The sequence below is a fragment of the Platichthys flesus genome, chromosome 12, assembly GCF_949316205.1.
Source record: "Platichthys flesus chromosome 12, fPlaFle2.1, whole genome shotgun sequence".
In the NCBI taxonomy this organism is placed as follows: domain Eukaryota; kingdom Metazoa; phylum Chordata; class Actinopteri; order Pleuronectiformes; family Pleuronectidae; genus Platichthys; species Platichthys flesus.
The window spans coordinates 16,152,309-16,171,187 of record NC_084956.1 but is presented as its reverse complement, the minus strand read 5'-3'; the positions used below and the strand labels follow the sequence as shown (position 1 = coordinate 16,171,187).

The 18,879-nt window shown below is 41.9% G+C and overlaps 1 protein-coding gene across 5 annotated transcripts in view; it reads left to right on the top strand.

The window, feature by feature from the left end:
* LOC133966245 (signal-induced proliferation-associated 1-like protein 2) overlaps window positions 1-18,879 on the top strand; it is a 78,512-nt gene that overhangs the window by 41,850 nt on the left and 17,783 nt on the right. For all 5 annotated transcript variants that reach the window (XM_062401078.1, XM_062401076.1, XM_062401077.1 and 2 more), the window contains exons 7-11: window positions 340-497; window positions 1,186-1,762; window positions 7,071-7,345; window positions 13,800-14,054; window positions 17,870-18,016. In XM_062401078.1, the coding sequence (XP_062257062.1) occupies window positions 340-497; window positions 1,186-1,762; window positions 7,071-7,345; window positions 13,800-14,054; window positions 17,870-18,016 (1,412 nt within the window). The remainder of the gene's footprint in view (window positions 1-339; window positions 498-1,185; window positions 1,763-7,070; window positions 7,346-13,799; window positions 14,055-17,869; window positions 18,017-18,879) is intronic.

Here is an 18,879-nt window from a genome sequence, read left to right as displayed (position 1 = left end):
ACACAGATCAGTCTCAGAGACAACTGACTTCACCTGAGCTTGTGTTTGTTCCCCCTTTTGCTTGTATGACTCCATTCAGATGTGGTCAGTGCTAAGTAGAGCTCTCTCACGCTGACACACAAAAACATTGTCATTAGACACAACTAAGTCGTAAGTTCTCTCAGGTCAGATCTTAATGCCAGGTGTGATCACGGCCTACAATATGTTTTTTTTATTCTCATTTCAATAAATTTGATCTTACAACCTTCCACTCTTGATCTATACAACAGTATCCACCCTTTATGATTTTTCTGACATCCTTTATTTGACTCCTTTTCTTCCTTTTTTTTTTTTTTACAGTTATTAAGGAAGAGGCACATTGGCAATGATATCGTCACCATAGTGTTCCAGGAGCCCGGGGCCCTTCCTTTCACTCCAAAAAGCATCCGCTCTCATTTCCAACATGTGTTTGTCATCGTCAAAGTCCACAACCCCTGCACTGAAAACGTCTGCTACAGGTAAATAGGACAAGCATTCACCACACGCCTGCAAGACTCTCTCTAAGCTATTTCTGCTATGTAAGCTGACAAAGATCCAGGAGAGGAAGAATAGGGTCGAAATGCAATATTTGAATTTGGTGTCATCGAGTCAAAACCGCAAAGTAGAAGTGAACCTCACCACAGCATAAGAGTCGCACTAATATCCTTAAGACAATTTAGGGAAATGTGTTTATCTTTTGATGAGTTTTGCATAAGTGTCTTCATGCCAAATGGCTCTTCATGAACTTTTAGCAGCACTTAATTTGAAAGAGTTATAATAATAATAGCCTGCTCAGTGCTTTCTGTGGTTTCTGTCAGGACTTTATAGTAATAAGCAGGAGTCTGGAGTGCTGTTTGATCTGTTCAGTGATGATACAGTTATTATCTTCAGAGACACCTTGAAATGATGACTTACGACTCAACTCGAGTGTTTCTGAAGTCATGACGACGCTTCTTAATAACATAGCATTCGCTGAACAGAGCGAGATTAGTCTGTGCTGCTCTGGCTCTTTCCACTAGAAATAATTTCTCTCAAGCCATATACTGTAATTTCAACACATCAAATGGCTGCTCATTATACACATAACTCAATACGCTCTCACTTCTTTACAGTTTCTCTTTAATGTTACCAATTCATTTTGATTTATTGGTTCTGCCCTGTTTCCAGTGTCTCTGTCTCCAGGTCAAAAGACGTGCCTCCTTTCGGCCCCCCTATTCCCAAGTCTGTAACGTTCCCAAAGTCAGCAGTTTTCAGGGACTTCCTGCTCGCCAAGGTCATCAATGGAGAAAATGCCGCACACAAGTCGGAGAAGTTCCGAGCCATGGCGACTCGTACAAGGCAGGAGTACCTGAAGGACCTGGCGGAGAACTTCGTTAGCACTGCCACTATTGACTCTGCTGTCAAATTCAGCTTCATCACCCTCGGAGCTAAGAAGAAGGAGAAGGTGAAACCAAGGAAGGACGCACACCTGTTCAGCGTGGGGGCCATCACCTGGAGTGTCCGCACCCGGGACTTCGGCCAATTGATGGATGTGGACTGCTTGCTCGGCATATCCAACGAGTTCATCGTCCTCATTGAGGAGGAGTCGAGAAACGTGGTTTTCAACTGCTCCTGTCGCGACGTCATCGGATGGACCTCAGGGATTATGAGCATTAAGATCTTCTATGAGCGCGGGGAGTGTGTCATGCTGTCTGCACACGACAACTGTGGAGAAGACATCAGGGAAATGGTGCAAAGACTAGAGGTAAGACCCTTGAAGGCTCAATTATTATAATCTCTCTCATCTTTAAGTCTTAATGTCTGCTGGATTAAAGACTAGCAGGGGCTTTTGTAGCACAGTGTCTTCAGCGCTTGTATCAAATAATACCACACAAAGAGATTTCACAGAACAAAAGACTGATAATCAGTTTTCAAACATCGCCCCCCTCTGTTCTCTCTGTTTGCACTGTGTTTGGTTAATTGAGGGTTGCTTCTTAGTTTGATATCCAGTTTATTTAAATGCTGTTAAGTTTGTTTGTTTGTGTCTCCTGTTTCTCAGTCTGGTCACCGGTTTTGTAAATGACAAGACAACACAATTGTTCTCCGCCAAGGAGGTTATGTTTCCCCCCCCTGTCTGTTGGTTGGTTGGTTGGTTGGTTGGTTGCAGGATTATGCAAAAACTGCTAAAATGATTTCCACAAAACTTGGTGGAAGGATGGGACATGGACCAGAAAATAACTTATTAACTTTTGGCATGATCCCAGCAAAAAGGGCTGATTCAAGAATTTTTTATATCACTTTCTTTACATTAGGATATATCGGCCCCTTGGCAGATGCACAATTTAAGTGCTCTAGTTTTGCTGGTGCAGCTTTGTTGAACATTGATTATAACTTTTTTTAATATATAAGAACCTCTTGGTAGTAGTTTCAGTACTAATATCTAAGAATGAGAAAGATACACCCTTGCTTTGTTTTAAAAAGGAGTTCCCCAGTGTATTTTACCCAAAAAGTGATTTCATGAGACGGGGAACAGTAGTCTGTCATCACAATATCCCTCTAAGTCTAAAACTCATTAGCTGCATGGCTTATAAATGAAAAATGACCTCTTTTGCTTTAAATGGTGCAGTCAGCCTGGTAACTTTAGGATAGTTGCGGTCCCTCTGTGGTGATACAATACATTCTGCAAATGCTTCTCCTGCCATTGTAGCTTTACAACTTTCCACAAACATTGTTACTTTATTTTCATCATTAAGTCTGCAGAACCGCTGCTTACTTAACCTACGTGCATCCTGTCAACTCTCATGTGCCCTGAGCTTCTGCTGTTTTATTATTTTCTTCCCTTCTGTTTGTTTCACTGCCTTTTTTTCCCTAAACAATGCAAGACTCTGGCTTTTAGAATTTTTCCCAACATTCCCTTGTTTCCCTCACTTGTTCGTCCAGTTCAGCTGGTCCTGTCTGTTTCACACGGGGACAGGAGTGTCATTTGAATGTGAAACTGTGCAGTGAGATCTACAGGGTCCAGAGAGGATTATAGACCTCCTGTTGTTTCCGTTGGCTTTCTTTTGTTCAGCGGTCATTCAGCCGTTTAGGTCACACAGATTTAAATGTTGCCCCTCGCCTCATCAGGACAAACCATTACGAAACATCACAACACTGTCATCAAAAAATCAAAGCCGGAGCTGTCCCCTGCAGCAGGCGGCACATTTATTGGAATTAAAGATTAGCAATGATGTGATTTTAGGCTATGCTTGTGTTGTTTGGAGGCAGGTACAGGAGGAGGCAGCTTAAACAGGACACTAACCCAGTTTCGATGTGGAGGAGAGAAAAAGCAGACACATTATTTGGGTCTGACAGACTAAGAATAGAGGACATTTGACCTCAAGACTTCTTCACTCCAATTGAGATCTACCCATTTAGTCCAAGCCCTCTTTTCCCCATTTTGTAAGACTGCCTCGTGGTATAGGCATCTTGACCTTTAGAAAAAATAAACATCTTGCTCCTCTGTCCGGAGGCTCAACCAATGCCTTGTTCCAATCATCAAGGCTTGTTTTGGTGTGTCCACCGTTTGTTTACTGAACTTTTCATCAGGCAACCCTTTTTACCGTATAAATAATATTGAGGTTGAATCCCAAAATCCGAACCTGAGCTGTGCATGACCTTATTACTGCCTGCCCGCCTGCACACTCTCATCCACTTATCCCTTACAGTCCCTCTTTTGCAGCCCTCAAATTTCCAGCAAACCCCAGCCAGAAAAACACTATTGCAGCCAATGACATGATAATAACAATCAATTTCCTGCTAAACACCCGAGCAAGAATGTCATTCTTCTTAGGAAAAGGACAGGCGGAGATAATTGCATGTTTTTTCATTACCCCATTTTGATACAAACTACTTTTAGGCAGGCTTAAAAAAAATTGTATTCAGGTGAGCACTAAAGTCCTGGATATCCCAACCGCCTCAAAAACAACTAGATGCTGTGGAATTATTTACCATAATTAATCTATGAAGGACACGGATGTCATTCAGTGTCTTCACCGCTCATCATAAGAAAGGACAGAGCAGGATATATTATCATTTATGATTAGCCAAAGGACATCACTTCCTCATTCTTTATGCAAATCTCCTCTCACATTTACTGTCCACTTACCCACGGGATTTGTGAGGGATATTTAACAGGAGAAGCTCAGAATAAGTATTAACAAATTGGTGGCTGTTGCTAGTCCTCAGTGTATGAGCCGATTGCGCATTCAGGTGTGCATGTGTTTTTCTAAACCCAGACGTTGACTCGAATCATGTTTCATTGCTGGGATTTACAGGCTGCCGGACCTGTGATGTAATGTGAAGCAAAATGAAGAGATTGTCCACTGTAACCCACCGAGGAGCCGAAGGTGGGAGCACAGCTAAAAGCTTTGTGATAAAGCTCTCCAGGGTGCTGCTGAGCTGGGTGGCCGCGTGTTCAGCTTTTGAGACAAGTCATCTTGGCTCGGTTGCTGCCTCATATGCTGCTTTTTTCTTTTGTTTTGTTTCCAGAACAAAGTCAAAGTGAAGCCACTCTCCTCCATTTTGTGTATATATATATACATATATAATTATTCAGTTTTTCTGCAAACTGAATAATTATTAACAGCTCACAAAGGTATTACATTAAGTTAATAATGATGACTCTAATTAAAACTGCCTTTTGGTTATACACTGCCAACAAATCGAGTTGCATAGAGCACAGACAATCTCCTCTTCTGCTCCTGACTGCTCGTCCTGAATAATAGAGGTCACTATAACTTTGACCAGGGCTGTTTGACCACTATAATCTAGTCAGTTTATAACTGAGTCCAAGTGACTTTAAAAACATTCCCTTAAGTTGTACCTGAGATATCATATACTCGAGAATCAGACGGACATATGGACAGACAGCCAGAAAACAAAATAAATACCTAGTGACACCTCATATTTACTTGTTTTGTCCAACTAACAGTTGAAATGCCAAGTGTATTCAATATACAATGACACAAGGGCGGCCTGATCTTTTATATTTTGTGGTTTTACAGTAATTGCTGACCCAAATGACTTGCTCTATTTCTTCTCCTACTCACCAAAAACACAACACATTAGCAAGGACTGTCTCGGATTTAGATATTGATAATTTACTGTCAAAGCTACTTCTGACCCAGATCTCTCGCTGAGGATCAATGCCATAAACTCTAAGTGACACCAGACGACTGAGGCTGACACTCTTTGTTTCTTTAGGGCAGTGTTGTAGTTTTATGTCACCATTTGTTAGAGCCCATGATTGGGCTCCGTTTGGACACCCACATGTGTCACCTTCCCCATCAAAATAACTTTACAGGCCACAAGTCCCTCCTGTTAGATAATGAGTGTCCCGATATATTCAGCCGTTATGGATTCGGACCACTCGGAGCAGAACCTGGGAACATTAATTTTGTGCTTGGACTGGATAAAGGTTCCTGATGAAGGCATTTAGAAAGCCATTATTTAGCCTAATGGATTTCTAAGAAAGGGCAGTTTGATTCATGGACCCTAATACCCAGGACGATGTCGTCCTCACACAGGCCATTTACACCCAGACTCTGCCCCTGGAGAGCATTCAGACGTCACATCTCTGGGTTCTCTTGACCTTGATGCTTCAAGCAGAGTGATTGTTTAGTCTGTCGTCCTAACTCCTCTGGTTTGAAAACTGGATTTTCAGGTCAGTATTTATAACAAAACTGAGGTTGAGACCGTAATTGAACTAATTACAGGATGAGTTTTGGGATTATCTCTTATTGGTAGTCAATGCGTGACAGTCCATCATGGTTGTCTCGGGTCCCTCGTCACACAGTGGGATAGGATTTCTGCCGGTGTGAGAATCTGTTGAAGTGTTGACAGGCCGTAGACTGAGTTAATGTGTCCCTGAAGCCAGCTGCCACTCTGAGGCAAATGGAGGCAGTCACCCACAACTGAACCAAGACTAATCTGAAGGGTGATTAAAGCTCATTGGATGTACTTTTTTTTAGTGCTTGTCGCAAAAAAAGTAGAGGTCCAGCTCTGCTGTGTACGTAAACTGCAGCACGGCCTATTTATAGGCTCAGTCTCTTCATGTCACTTTGGTGAACATAGGCTACAGCTGCGTGTGTTTGTATCTCTGCTCACGTCTGTGGTTATGTCTTTAACTGAAGCAAGAGCAATGCCTGAACTTCAGCTGAACCTGGATTACATTAAAGCAGAAGATTAGGCCAGGCCTCCCCTGAGCAAAGCGAGCAGCTCAATTTGTCCACGATTGGGGAAAAAAAAAAAAACTACTTTAGGGCTTTTCATCCAAGAACACAACAAACCAAGCAGAGCCTGTCCACCAAGTACTCATGGGTGAAGTCTCTGGCAGAATTCAGAGAACAAGAGGTGGAGGAGATTGTCAGAAGCTGCCAGTTGATATGTTTCTGTACAAACGTTGCTCTCAAGGTCTTTCCAAGTCATTAATTCTGACTAATAGACTCAGATCTGTAGACAGGTCCATGTATCAGGGGCCACTTAGATCCTAATTCCCCCAAGCAGCACCCGCAGAGCTACTGTAGCTAGTGTCCAAAGAAACAGGTGTCTATTTTGAGCAGTGTGTGTAGGTTTTTAGCTGTCTCTGTAGATTTTTTGGGGGACTGAAGCGTTAGCTCTGTGATGTACCCTCTCATTAACTTCTATTTTGAAGGGTTTCTTTGAATGAGCCAAACAAACCATTTGAGTCTAAGGAGAGGATTTTCACTAGGCTCTAAATGCTCTAATAATATTATTCCTGGGTGTGTTGACACTTAAGTGGTTCATCCCACACATCCATTAAAAAAAGATCCAAACTGTACACTGTGGAAGCCCATTGCTTTGATACTTGACTTAGAAGGATCCTTTTAAGGGATATTAGGCTCACTCACTGTTGTCTCAGCATGAGTGTGTATGGTTACTGCCTATTTTATGTTTACACTTTGTTTTCTACCAAAGTCTTTGTGAAGTATTGTTGTCTTTATGTCAGAATCAGTGCAATCCAGAGAAAAATTTCCCTTTTTGGTACAAATGTTTATATTTTTTTCTTCCAGATCACTACCAGAGGCTGTGAAACATCAGATATAACTTTGCGTCGGAACAGCCTCGGCCAGCTTGGTTTCCACGTAAACTTTGAGGGCATCGTGGCCGACGTGGAGCCCTTTGGCTTTGCCTGGAAGGCAGGCCTGAGGCAGGGCAGCCGACTGGTGGAGATCTGCAAGGTGGCCGTTGCTACTCTCTCTCATGAGCAAATGATTGACCTGCTGCGCACCTCCCTCGCTGTCAAAGTGGTCATTATCCAACCTCATGAAGACGGAACCCCACGAAGGTAAATCCTCTCCCTTCTCTTATTTTTACCTAAATACTTAGACTACAGACTAAAGCTTAAAAAAAAAAAAAAGTTATTTCAAAACAAACTAAAAATCTCTATCCGCAGGAGTGTGTACACTGCCCATGCATGTGCCTTTGCACACAGATTGCTTGAATAGTAAGCTTGTCTCCTCCACATAAAAGCAATTATATTGTTGAAAATTGCAGAATTGAACTGCACAACAGCTGATTGCTAAAGAAGCAACGCTTGTAAGTTATTGTGTTCTACACTGGTTGCAGAGGCTCATGTAGTTTTTTGTTTTTTTGGGGGAAGGTAGTCCTGTTACCGGAGCCTGGCCAATCAGGGAAGGTTATGTCATGTTCAAAAATACTCTGTTGTGAATGTCCACGACATTGTTTTCAAACATCTCTGTTTCTGCCCGTCCAAACTGAAACGCTGCCCCATAGTTTTAAACAAAAATGGGGCCAGCAGTGTTTCTAAACATTTCCATTTTATATGCTTTTAAACTCTGGACAGCTGGCGTATCAGAATATATTTTTTTATTTTCTAACTCAAGCATGGTAGAATGGATATAGTCTAAACACACTTGCCGACTTACTATTGTCATTGAGTTGAGGCTGTTCTGCTGCGGTTTGTGAGACAGAAGCAGGTGCTCCTCAAAAATGTGTGAAGTGGCGCTTGTCTCATTTTTCCATGCAGCTGGAGTATATTAGTTTGACATTTGCTCTCATATTTGAGCTGATTAGCATAAAGAAATGCTTACATACTGTTTTTGCTGCAGCAGGGCTGATGTTGTTCTTTCAGATTTCTCTGGAGAAGAGACGCTCTTTGTATTGATGTGGCTTTGTCGCGGGGAGAAAACTCCAGCAGCGGCTGTGGAGTCACGCAGACATGGACAGTCAGCATTTCTCCCTAATGATAATGAGAGGAGCTTTTTGATTAATGGCTCAGCTCTTGCTGCCATTGTATGACAGCTCAAATTTGCAGATTGCTTCTTTGTAACCTCACCCAATCTTCCACTCATCAACGAGGATGGGAGTGTTTCCGTCGCCCTGTAATAAAGAAAAAGGGAATATTTTAAACAATCTTTTGTGGGAAGAGATGAAGTTCTGTGTAAGATGCTTGTTCTGAAAGCACATCTGCTTGTTTTGTGTGTGAAATCAGATCCATCACTTGTTCACACTCACACTTTCAGCAGCTTTGTTTTGCTTGTGCTCTTGGCCCACAGACTTGTGAAGCAGCAAATGCTGATCCCACTTTCTCACGGACATCAGTGTGCAGAGACCAAACCTTCACTTAATCCCATTCCCTGTTGGTTATCACTTATATGAAAAGCCTATAGACGGCAACAATTAATGAATCACAAATGTGCATTTTGATATTTCACTGGTGGGTAAATTAGCTGAAATCTGTGTCTATAAGATTAGGTCGAATGCATATTTGTTTATTATAATTTAAATGTAATCCTTGCTAAATATTCTGGATGATACAATCTTAAACAGCTGTGTGTATATACATATATATGTATATGTGTCAAAGACTGAATAGTCGTCGCATATTTAACTGTGTTTCAACTTTGCGCTCTGGTTTGGCACCAAGAGGAGTAACATATTTGCTCTCCCAGATGGCGGGCTAACATGCCTCGTTTGTAAATCCAACACAGAGGCCTCTCTGGCTGAACCGACTTCTAATCCTCTTACCACGATCTGTGATGATACATGATGATACAAACATAATCGCAGTGCAGGGAAGGAGAAAGCAGAACAAAACAAGCATCTTCCAAAACTGGTTCTGTGGTGACACACATGTCCTGCTCCCTGCAGATGTGGTGACAGTATTTGGTAAAAGAGTCTCTGTGCCAGTGAAAGACATCTGGCTTGATTTGAGTGACACAACTGAAGCCTGTTAAGGTTCTTGAGACTGCCAATAAAAGAGTTAAAAAATAACATTCTGCAAAGCACTGTGCCCAAACCTATGCTCTGTTTTGGTGTTTGTCCATAATGGGCTGTGCGATGTATGATGGACTGAGCTTGACCCATATATGGCGTATGCTAACAGATGCATGTGGCAGATTAGTAGGTATTATAGAAGAGAACCATACTGGTGTCTGACGTTGAGCCCTACTGGCCCTACTCATCGTCGACCCATGGGAACCAAACGCTCCAAGGGGCCTGCAAAATTTTCAACCATAGCTCCAATATACTTAGAGGTGGGAGGTTGGGTGAAGAATCTCGAGGACCCTCAACTCTTTTCGCTCCTGCGTCTTTGAGTCGCTAAAGTGCTGCAGTCAACAATAAGTGCTTCAGTTTCTCCACTATTATCTCAAAGGAAAGGAATTCTGCAGGGGCCAGAAGGCCCCAGTCAGTCCCCCGTGGCCAGAGAGATGGGGGTTAGTCTAACAACAATGGACAAGAGTCTCATGACCTCCAGACAATGCACCCTGGCTCCATACTGCTACTTTGACAAGCAAAAATGTTTTCATAAGCACATGCAGGGGCTGGAGGGAGAGTGTTTCCTCTTCTCTGTTGATACATAGTTGATACAAATTATTTATCCCATAAAGTTTGCGATTCATTGAGGACTGATGGGCTCATCCGGATGCTAAGATTATGCTGAATGAATGTGTAGCACTGTTTTGTGGCAAACCTCCTGAAGCTGTTTATATCTTAAACTGTTTTCCCCAGCTCTCTCAGTCTATAGCCAGACTATATGGCTCTAATATTAGCTTTACCTAGTATTGAATCTATTTACACTGGAGGCAGGATGTGGTTTTTAGCCCAGTGCAATACCAGAGGCTTTTCCATCATCACTCTGAAAGGTTTTAAACAAGTTCAACATGTTAGCCTTGGCTCAAACTAATGAGAAAAGGATGAACAAGATTAGCCCTTTTGAAACCGGAATGCAATGCACAGAACATGGCACTGATTGTATGTTTTGGTATATGGTCATCAGAGATGTTAGTGTAAACAAAGGGATCTGTACAATATGGACTAAAATGAATGATTACTACAAGACACAGAAACATCAACACAAACAAGGTTGTTAGGTTTTGATCGCTAAGATTTAAGTTTGAGATGGTGGCTAACCTGAATCTAAATGGATTCAACTTGCACCAGACCCCTGCTGATAATGGGTATTGCCTGTGACACTTAGAAGGCCACTTGTGACCTTTGCTTTGAAGTGTCATCAGACTTGTCATCATGGATTCTCATCTGGACCAAAGTTTAGCTGGAATTCTCACTTCCCATGCCAACACCCTGTGAAAGAGAGCGCCACTAAACCAAAACTCAGAGAGTCTGCATCACAAATTGCTCACCCTAATCCCATCACGTTATGCACAGGAGCCTATTTCCTTTAGATCAGTTTGCAAAGAAATCACTAGAAAAAGTTTTCTTGCTTTTTCCCCCAAACCTATGCACATTTGGGAGAACCACACATTATTTCATGAAACTCTTGACAATAGTCTGCAAAGGGCTGGCGGAGGTCACAACCTCTGCAGCTCTTTACTGTGGCATGGACTCTGACTGTGGGAATGGATTAGCACGTCCCTCGGTCGCTGGCCATGTCATTAGAGTGACAGCTCTCTGACCGAGGTCTAAGGTCCTGTTGTCACACTGATCTATTGTAATTCGTTAAGAGACAATGGCTGAAGGAGCTGATTGTTCACCTATAACAGGCCACTAACTGAGCTGAACTCCTTGTTCTCTTTTAGTCATGTTACTTATCTCTATAAACAAATTCTGCTTGTAAATATACAGAATCTGTAGGCAAAGGAAAAGTTGTTGGTGCTGTTTTTTCTGTAGTTTGACCAAACAATGAGCAGGCTGTGGTGGCCTGCAGGTAGACAGTCCATATTGACAGATATTAACCAAAATGTCATCTTGACCTAAAGCATCTTCATAAAGTGTAACTGTTTTGAGTATTGTGTAGCATAACGTTCGACTTGTATGATAAAAGAAACTCATCGGACTCCGAACAGCGTAAGACTAACAGAGGTCCAAGTCTCAGCCCGGATACCAGATACAGCAGTAGACTCCAAAATAATGAACACTGCCCCCAGTGGCTAATTCTGTATTTTTAGTTGACTGGATGTTAGTTTGAAGCTGTAGAAGTTATTTTCTCTACAATCTTATGTAGGCCAGTGTGGTATAATTTATATCGCCTCCCACTGAGTTTGAAGAGTGCAACAGCAGCTCTTGGTGGAATCAAGAGGAAACATACTCTCCTCATGGCTGGCTGACTGGTTCTAACAGTGTCTCATCCGCCACCAGCCTCAGCTCAGGTTTAACTGTTGACCAAACACAGGCTTCCTGCTGTTTTCTCCATGATTTATACACTGAGGCTTAGTCACCACCATATATGTTACCAGCAAGAAGCACGTTCCACATAAATTCAAAAGGATGTTGGCGTTTCCACCTCCAGCTAAGCTTGTGTGGAACTGGGAGGAAAACATTGGATCATAAGAGAAATTAATTTTGTCAGTTCTTAGTCCTTCTGATGCAAAAAGCACAGCGAGAGGCAACAGCTGAGACCTTTCCTGTTGACAAGCTGTTAGCAAGGTTTAGCCTATTCAGAGATTAATGATGTGTGGCAACCTGGTATGACCACCTACACACAAGCACACACACACACACACACACTCACAGTTAATCAAGGTAATGAGTGGGTTAGCAGTCTTGTTTAAACTAATGGACCAATATTCAAGGATTTAACACTCTTGTTAGCATCCTTTTCCTGTGAAATGAACATAAAGTTATTGAAAACCCTCACGGAAGACAATTAGAATAACAATATAATCATCTTATCTGTAAAATCTGTTATATATGAGGTCATAGTACATTGATACCTTTTTTACTCCAAAATTTGCAGATATACGCTGTTTTTTGTTAAATGTGGGTAAACCCGCTTTAAAAGAGGATTGACTCCTCTCCCATTACATATAAAAAGCAAGAAGTTAGAGGGTGTGAGTGAGTTTTTTGACCAGCGGAAAACGGGCTTTGCAGTAGCTTCAGCCAACAAGATAAACTCCTCTTCTATTCACGGAAGTTGCTGTAATGCCACTCATTATGCTCACTGTCCCATATATCAAGCCAGCGATGCATGCTACCTACATACAGCCAATGAATTATGTAAAGCGTGAGATGTAGCGGACGTAGAACATGCCATTGACAGCCGTTCATCATAGATGAGGCCAGCCTGGCATTGACATTGACCAGATGTGAGAGACATGTGACGAGTGAAGAATGATCTTATAGTAAGATCTTATAACACCCACTGCCCCTTCCACCCATGGCCCAGTTTGATGAAAAGGTCTCTGAAAGGGATTACCGCCCCCTCCACCACAGCCTGTGCAATCAGCCAGTGCTCCCTCCTCATGTTCCGCTGTGTGTACACCTAGGACCACAGCAAAGTATACACATTTTCCAGTACCCCACCACCACAACCAATGGATCCTGGAAAATCGACTTTGGTGGGGGAGGGTAGTGTTATCATTGGGGTCATGCTTGAGATTCTTTTGGAGAGCTAGCAGAGTGCCCACGCTGTTTAAACCTGACCAACCACCCTGTAACCCCCCCCCCCCCTCACACCGAAGCCTCTGGTGTGGAGCCACTCATGAGAGACCCCCCCCCCCCCCATCTCATTTAACTGCAAGCTGAGATTTTCAGTTCTATTAAACAGGGCAAAGTGTTTTCCACAGTTTTCCAGGTACCTCTGATGTGCTCATAAGCCCTCGGTGAGCACATTCATGTGTGTGCCTGTTGTTATCTGTGTGCAGGCATGTGTGTGACACTATCTCTATATGTCAGCCTCGGGCTAAATATTCCTGACAGCATTAGTGTGTTGTGGTGTAGTCATGGTAACAGAAGGGACCCCTCCTCACCAATTTTTACTGAGGAGATCAGGTCAACGGTTGTGTACTGTGGCAAGAAGCTGGCTATGAATGCAACAGAAAGTTTTTATTTGATTCTCCATTTAGTTTAATATGAATATTATATAGGAAGCCATAATAATATATGTAATGTAAAAGCATGATATATTTATATTACCTATAATAATTTTGATATTTTACAGTGGATTTATGCAACAGTTACAATGGCTATTGATGAGCTATTCAATTCTTCTTATTCTAAAGTTTTTTTTGACATGATTAATAATGAATTAACTGTAGATATATACATACGACTGAAGTTCTAATAGTGGAATAATGTTATATTGTAAACTGATGGATTCTATTACAGTGGAATGCTTTGATCCAGGATTAATGTACTAATCGCGGGTACTTTAAAAATAGACACCCTTAAGGTTGTCTTAAGAGGTGATCTGAGATTGTAGATGCTGTGATCGTAAGAGACACTTACCATTAAAGTAAGATGTTACTATCACAGTTTCCTCCCTCACCGCTGACCTTTAACCCTTGTTTCCTCACCCACCCTTCCTTTCTCCCTCTCAGGGGCTGCTCCGAGCTCTACCGCATACCCATGGTGGAGTACAAGGTCGACAGCGAGGGCACACCCTGCGAGTACAAGACCCCCTTCCGGAGAAACACCACCTGGCATCGCGTGCCCCCGACTGCCGGTCCGGCGCTGTCCCGAAGCTCACCAACGCAGGGCCCTGATCGCCTGCAGTGCCAGCAGATCCTTCAGCAGCACCAGGCAGGGATCCCGCGAAGCACCTCCTTCGATAGGAAGCTGCCAGATGGGTCCAGGTAGATTCTTTTCTGTCCCTCCCATCTGGTTTTCTTCTCATCAGAGTTGTACATATGAATTAGTGAGTTACAGAATATAGATTTTATTTTTAAGCCTGCGATCATAACCTCCCACTCCTTCAAAGTGAGGATAAAACATGTGTTGCTTGCTTTAACCCTCGATTTAGTTGGTAAACGGGATGCTTGTTTTAGAGTTATCTGATTACAGGAAGGTTGCATCAGAAAAGATATCGCTAGGCCATGAAATCCTATGATTTTACATTATTCAAGAAATTGTATCCACTGCTCTATATTGCTTAACACACAATAAAAGCAATACTGCACTGAGTAAAGGAGTATTAAATCTTTCTCAGAGGTGGGGTTGGTGATTTGTGTCTGAAACACTTTTTCTCATCTTATTTATTGAAATCCTTTTCACGTCCCGATGGCATCAATAAGAAAAGAAGATGGTTTCTGTCGCCCTCGCAGGATTAATATTTTCTTTCTGAATAGTTCCAAGGGAAGAATCAATGCAAAAAAATTTACTAAACAAATGAGCAAATTTATGCTTTGAAGACATTATTGGAAGTCTCTATATACAAGGGTTTTCATAGAAGCTCTACTGAGCAAAGCTTGTGCGTGAACATCACAATGTTTAAAAGGTCCAATCCTTTTGAGATGAAATCTTTGAACTCTCCGCCCTTTCTCACACTTAAGTAGCCCTTCAAAGTAACACTTTAAGGGTCTGTTATTTTGCTCAGTCATTTGCATACATACTGTTTAAATGGAGCGTTTTAGTAAAATGAATTCACAGCTTTCATCTCCTTTTTTGATGATAAAGCCATGACTTTTTTTCTGTCCTCGGCTTCTGGACATCTCCATCCAGCCATGCAAAGCAGTGATTTGTTCGTTCTAATGAAACCCCCTACAGGCCCGATAACCTCTCCAGTGTGTCACACCGACCCCCCCTGGTGTTGCCTGTACTGACTATGCTGGGATAATGGCCGCCTTCTCTGCCTAATCAGAGTTCCTGGCAGTTGGAGCACTCCATTCTCCTTCCTTCCTTTTTTTCCCATCTCTCTCTCTCTCTCTCTCCTTATTCGCCCCGCTCCTCGCTCCCTCCCTCTTCCTGCACCCTGCTGAGGAGGAGGTGATGGGGACACTGACACGGCTCAGCTCATCTCATCCAATTACTACAGAAACAAAGAGAGCGCTCTTCCTGGACCACGATATGCAGCACCCCAGAGGGAGAGGGAGTAGAGGAGGGGGCTGGAGGAATTGCAGACTGAAGAGGCCAGGAGGGTAGAATAGAATATTTTACAGTCACATATTCTAGAAAAATATATTAACATGAAGCTTAATTGAGGGAGAAAAATGTGGTTAGTGCTTGTATGTCTGCATTTTTCCATGCTGTGTGGACATGCAGAATAAATTTGAATCATCTTTTGTAATGCAATGATTGTGGTGAGGCTCAACTAAAGAAATGGAATGGTAATTTAGTTTGAATACAAATCCATGTATTGATTTAGCTGTCATAAAGTTATGTGTTGTGAATATAAGGGCATGAATACCAAAAAAAAACGGAAAAGTATTTGTTTGTATGTCACCTCAAAGTGGAAGTATAATCATAATTATAATCATAATTATATCCACTCTTAGATAACTATTAGTGAAAAATTACTTCCAGCTTAAATACAATTGCACATTTCTGTAACATAACAGGTGGTTCTTCTTGGGGGGTGTCTGAAAAAATGATTGGCAAACCACTCGTCCATGGGGCACATGCGTTTTTACTGCTCAGATAAAATATCATCCGATCCATAGAGCAGAATCCAGATTTGGTACAGTTAAATATGACACCTAGCATGCAGCCAACCGAGACCCACTGCTAATCTCTGCAGCCTCAAGTGTTATTTCAATGCAGAGAGAACATAACATTATATGTCTAAAGGAGGAAGAGACAGAGAATAAGAAGCAGCTGCTGCTGGTTCACATTAAAGTGCCTGCATGGCCCCGGCAGAGAAGACTCACACTTCAGCCAAGGCGGAAATGTAGCGATCTGGTCGAGGTGTTTGATGATGTGTGCTGCGATTGAGTTACTGACAGTTGGGTGAGTTTCTCATGGAAGAAACAAAGGGAACTTGATGACAACGCAGAAAGGGCTGATGTGAAGGATTCGTCAGCTCCTTTTTATTTTAAGAAATTGTTTTGGCATTGCTGCCTTTTTTTGACAGCAACAGGAAAGGAAGCAAAGAGAGAGGGGATGACATGTGGCAAAGGGCCTGGCCTGGATTCAAACCCAGTTCTGCTGTGGTGAGGAATCAACCTTGATACATGTGACACACTTAACCAGGAGAGCTACTGGTGCGCCCCTCTTAGGAATCTGTCAGCTTTTGAGAGCATGTTAATAATGTGGTTTTGGAATAATAAAGTTTGATTATTTTAGCTTGATTTATCTGCACATATGTGTTTGTACAAGTGTGGAATCAAGTTATTAAAGTAAAACATATAAGGAAAAGACAAAGCTAAAATGAACAGTATAGAATGTGTAGCTAGAGACAGAATGTGAAAGCTATCCCGTCTATGTTATTCCAGTCATATTTCCATCTGGTCATCCGAACCCTCTTCAGTGTATTTGGTGTTTGGCCCCCTGGCAGCAGACATAACTCAAATCCAGTGTTTATTTTTCACTCCACACCGTCGCCTCGGCCACGTGAAGAAGCAGAGAAGCCTCCTGTCTTAGCGTATTGAGCCGGTTCAGGACTTACTGAAGGACAGTGATAACACACACACACATTGGACGAGTTGAGCTGAGATCATGGTCAAAGTCAGTGGAGATAAACGTCTTAACAGATCATGTGCAAGTCGACAGCTCGGAAAGAGAGTCAACTTTATGTAAAGCAGAAATCTCAATCATCCTCTTACATTCAGAAGCTACTTCTGCCTTTGCACACACACAGACACACACACACATACACTGAGGGCTCTACCATCTGGATTAGTCGCTGAGGCTTATTACCATAACTAATCTCCTCTTCTGTTTGTCTTTGGAGAACAAGACACCTTCTCCCTCACTGACGGTTCTCACATTTTTGAGAGATTTTCCACGGCACTTACAGGAAGTGACTATTCTCAGACCTGACACCCAATAATATAGACATTAAAATCAGACAGCGAGGAAAAGAATGTTTTTGACGTCTGTCTAAGAGGAGCCACTGGAATCAAAATAAATGTATAATTTTAAATAAAATAAAAAAACGATAATGATTAAACAAAAAATGTAATGTAGTAGTAAAGTTATAATGATTAGAGTAAATATTAAAATTACCCCAAAATGAAATGGTTTTGTTAGCATTAAAAGCTTTTCTAGTTGGGCAATACCCTTCATGCCGAATTAAACTGTTCGCACACAATCAAAGATCCGATTCAGACAAACGCATATTCACGCACAACACCATCAGAGGCAATTTTAATCATCAGTTTCTTGCCTAAAGTCCTGCCAACATGTAATTTGAAGGAGCTGGGGATCAAACTACTGACTTTTCAGTTATTGAACGACCCACTTTACCTATACTTACTTACTTTTTACCTATTTATTAATCGATTTATCAAAATACCCACGTTTGCATTGTTTTCGTATCTTAAGGGAGGAATCACTGATTGGAATTTGTTTTATATCTGCGTATATCTTCTAGTTTTGGACTCTTGTTTAATAAAACTAGCGAGTTCATAATGTCTCCTAGGATAAACGGCACATGGTTTCATATACAGCCCGAGTTTTGATCATATGTGGCAGTGTGATTAACCCAAGCATTTTTGTTTTACTGTTTCTGCAGGACAATGCAGGATATTGAAAATCCCCAGGTCACCTCATGCAACAAGGGGGACCAGCACTACCGCAGCTCCCCCAGTAACCAGTCCTCCTCCAGTGATCCAGGACCCTGCGGCAGCGGCACCTGGTCCCAGCAGCCTGGATACGACGGGTATGGCTCCCCAGCAGTGTACATTTTTATTCGAAACAGCCTCATGAGTAGTCCCTGCAGGATTATGGGTTTTCTGAAGTGATAAATGCAGCTACTATCAGCCCCGGTGCTATTTCTGAGAACTTGCAATTTTGCAAAATGACAACAATTTTTCCACATGAAATGAACAAATCATCGATTTTGCAGGTATTCCAACAAAATATTAAAAGGATTTCTACTGTGGTTTAAAGCCACACTCAGACATTAAATTAAAGAAAATGATGGAGGATGATGAACTAAATGCATCTGATTTGTTTTTATTTAACACGTATTAGTAAAGTTTCCTTTCAGTCATTCCAAAGCCTTGGGTTCAAGATTTCTCTGAGCAGAACATGAACGTCACCTCAAACATCATGAACGGAAAATCAAACCATATATTTTTATAGCCATTATATTATAGTCTTAATTTAAATCCATGCCTGGTGCAGTATTTTTCATTGGAGTTACTTTGAGAAGATCTTTCTTTGTCTGTTCAGGAGATCTTGAAAGGATGAGCACTCAAGTATAATAACAAGTGATTATAAAGATTTCTCTCGTCCTCCAGTGTCTCCTACTGTGACTAAAATGCCATTTGAGCAAACTACTCTGTAATTTAGGAGTTGGCCGCTGAAAATAATTTTTTGTTAAAAATATCACAGAAATGTCAATTCTGGAGAAAGCAGGCAGAGCTCGAGAAGCTTCTGCCAACATGACTGTAGCCACCACAGCTTCTTTTAATTGCCATGTGTTCTCCCGTTTACAGCATTTATCAACATGGATCTCTTTGCAACATGCTACTCTTTTCCCCCCCACTTTCATTCATATAATGGTTGGCAGGGCAGCGC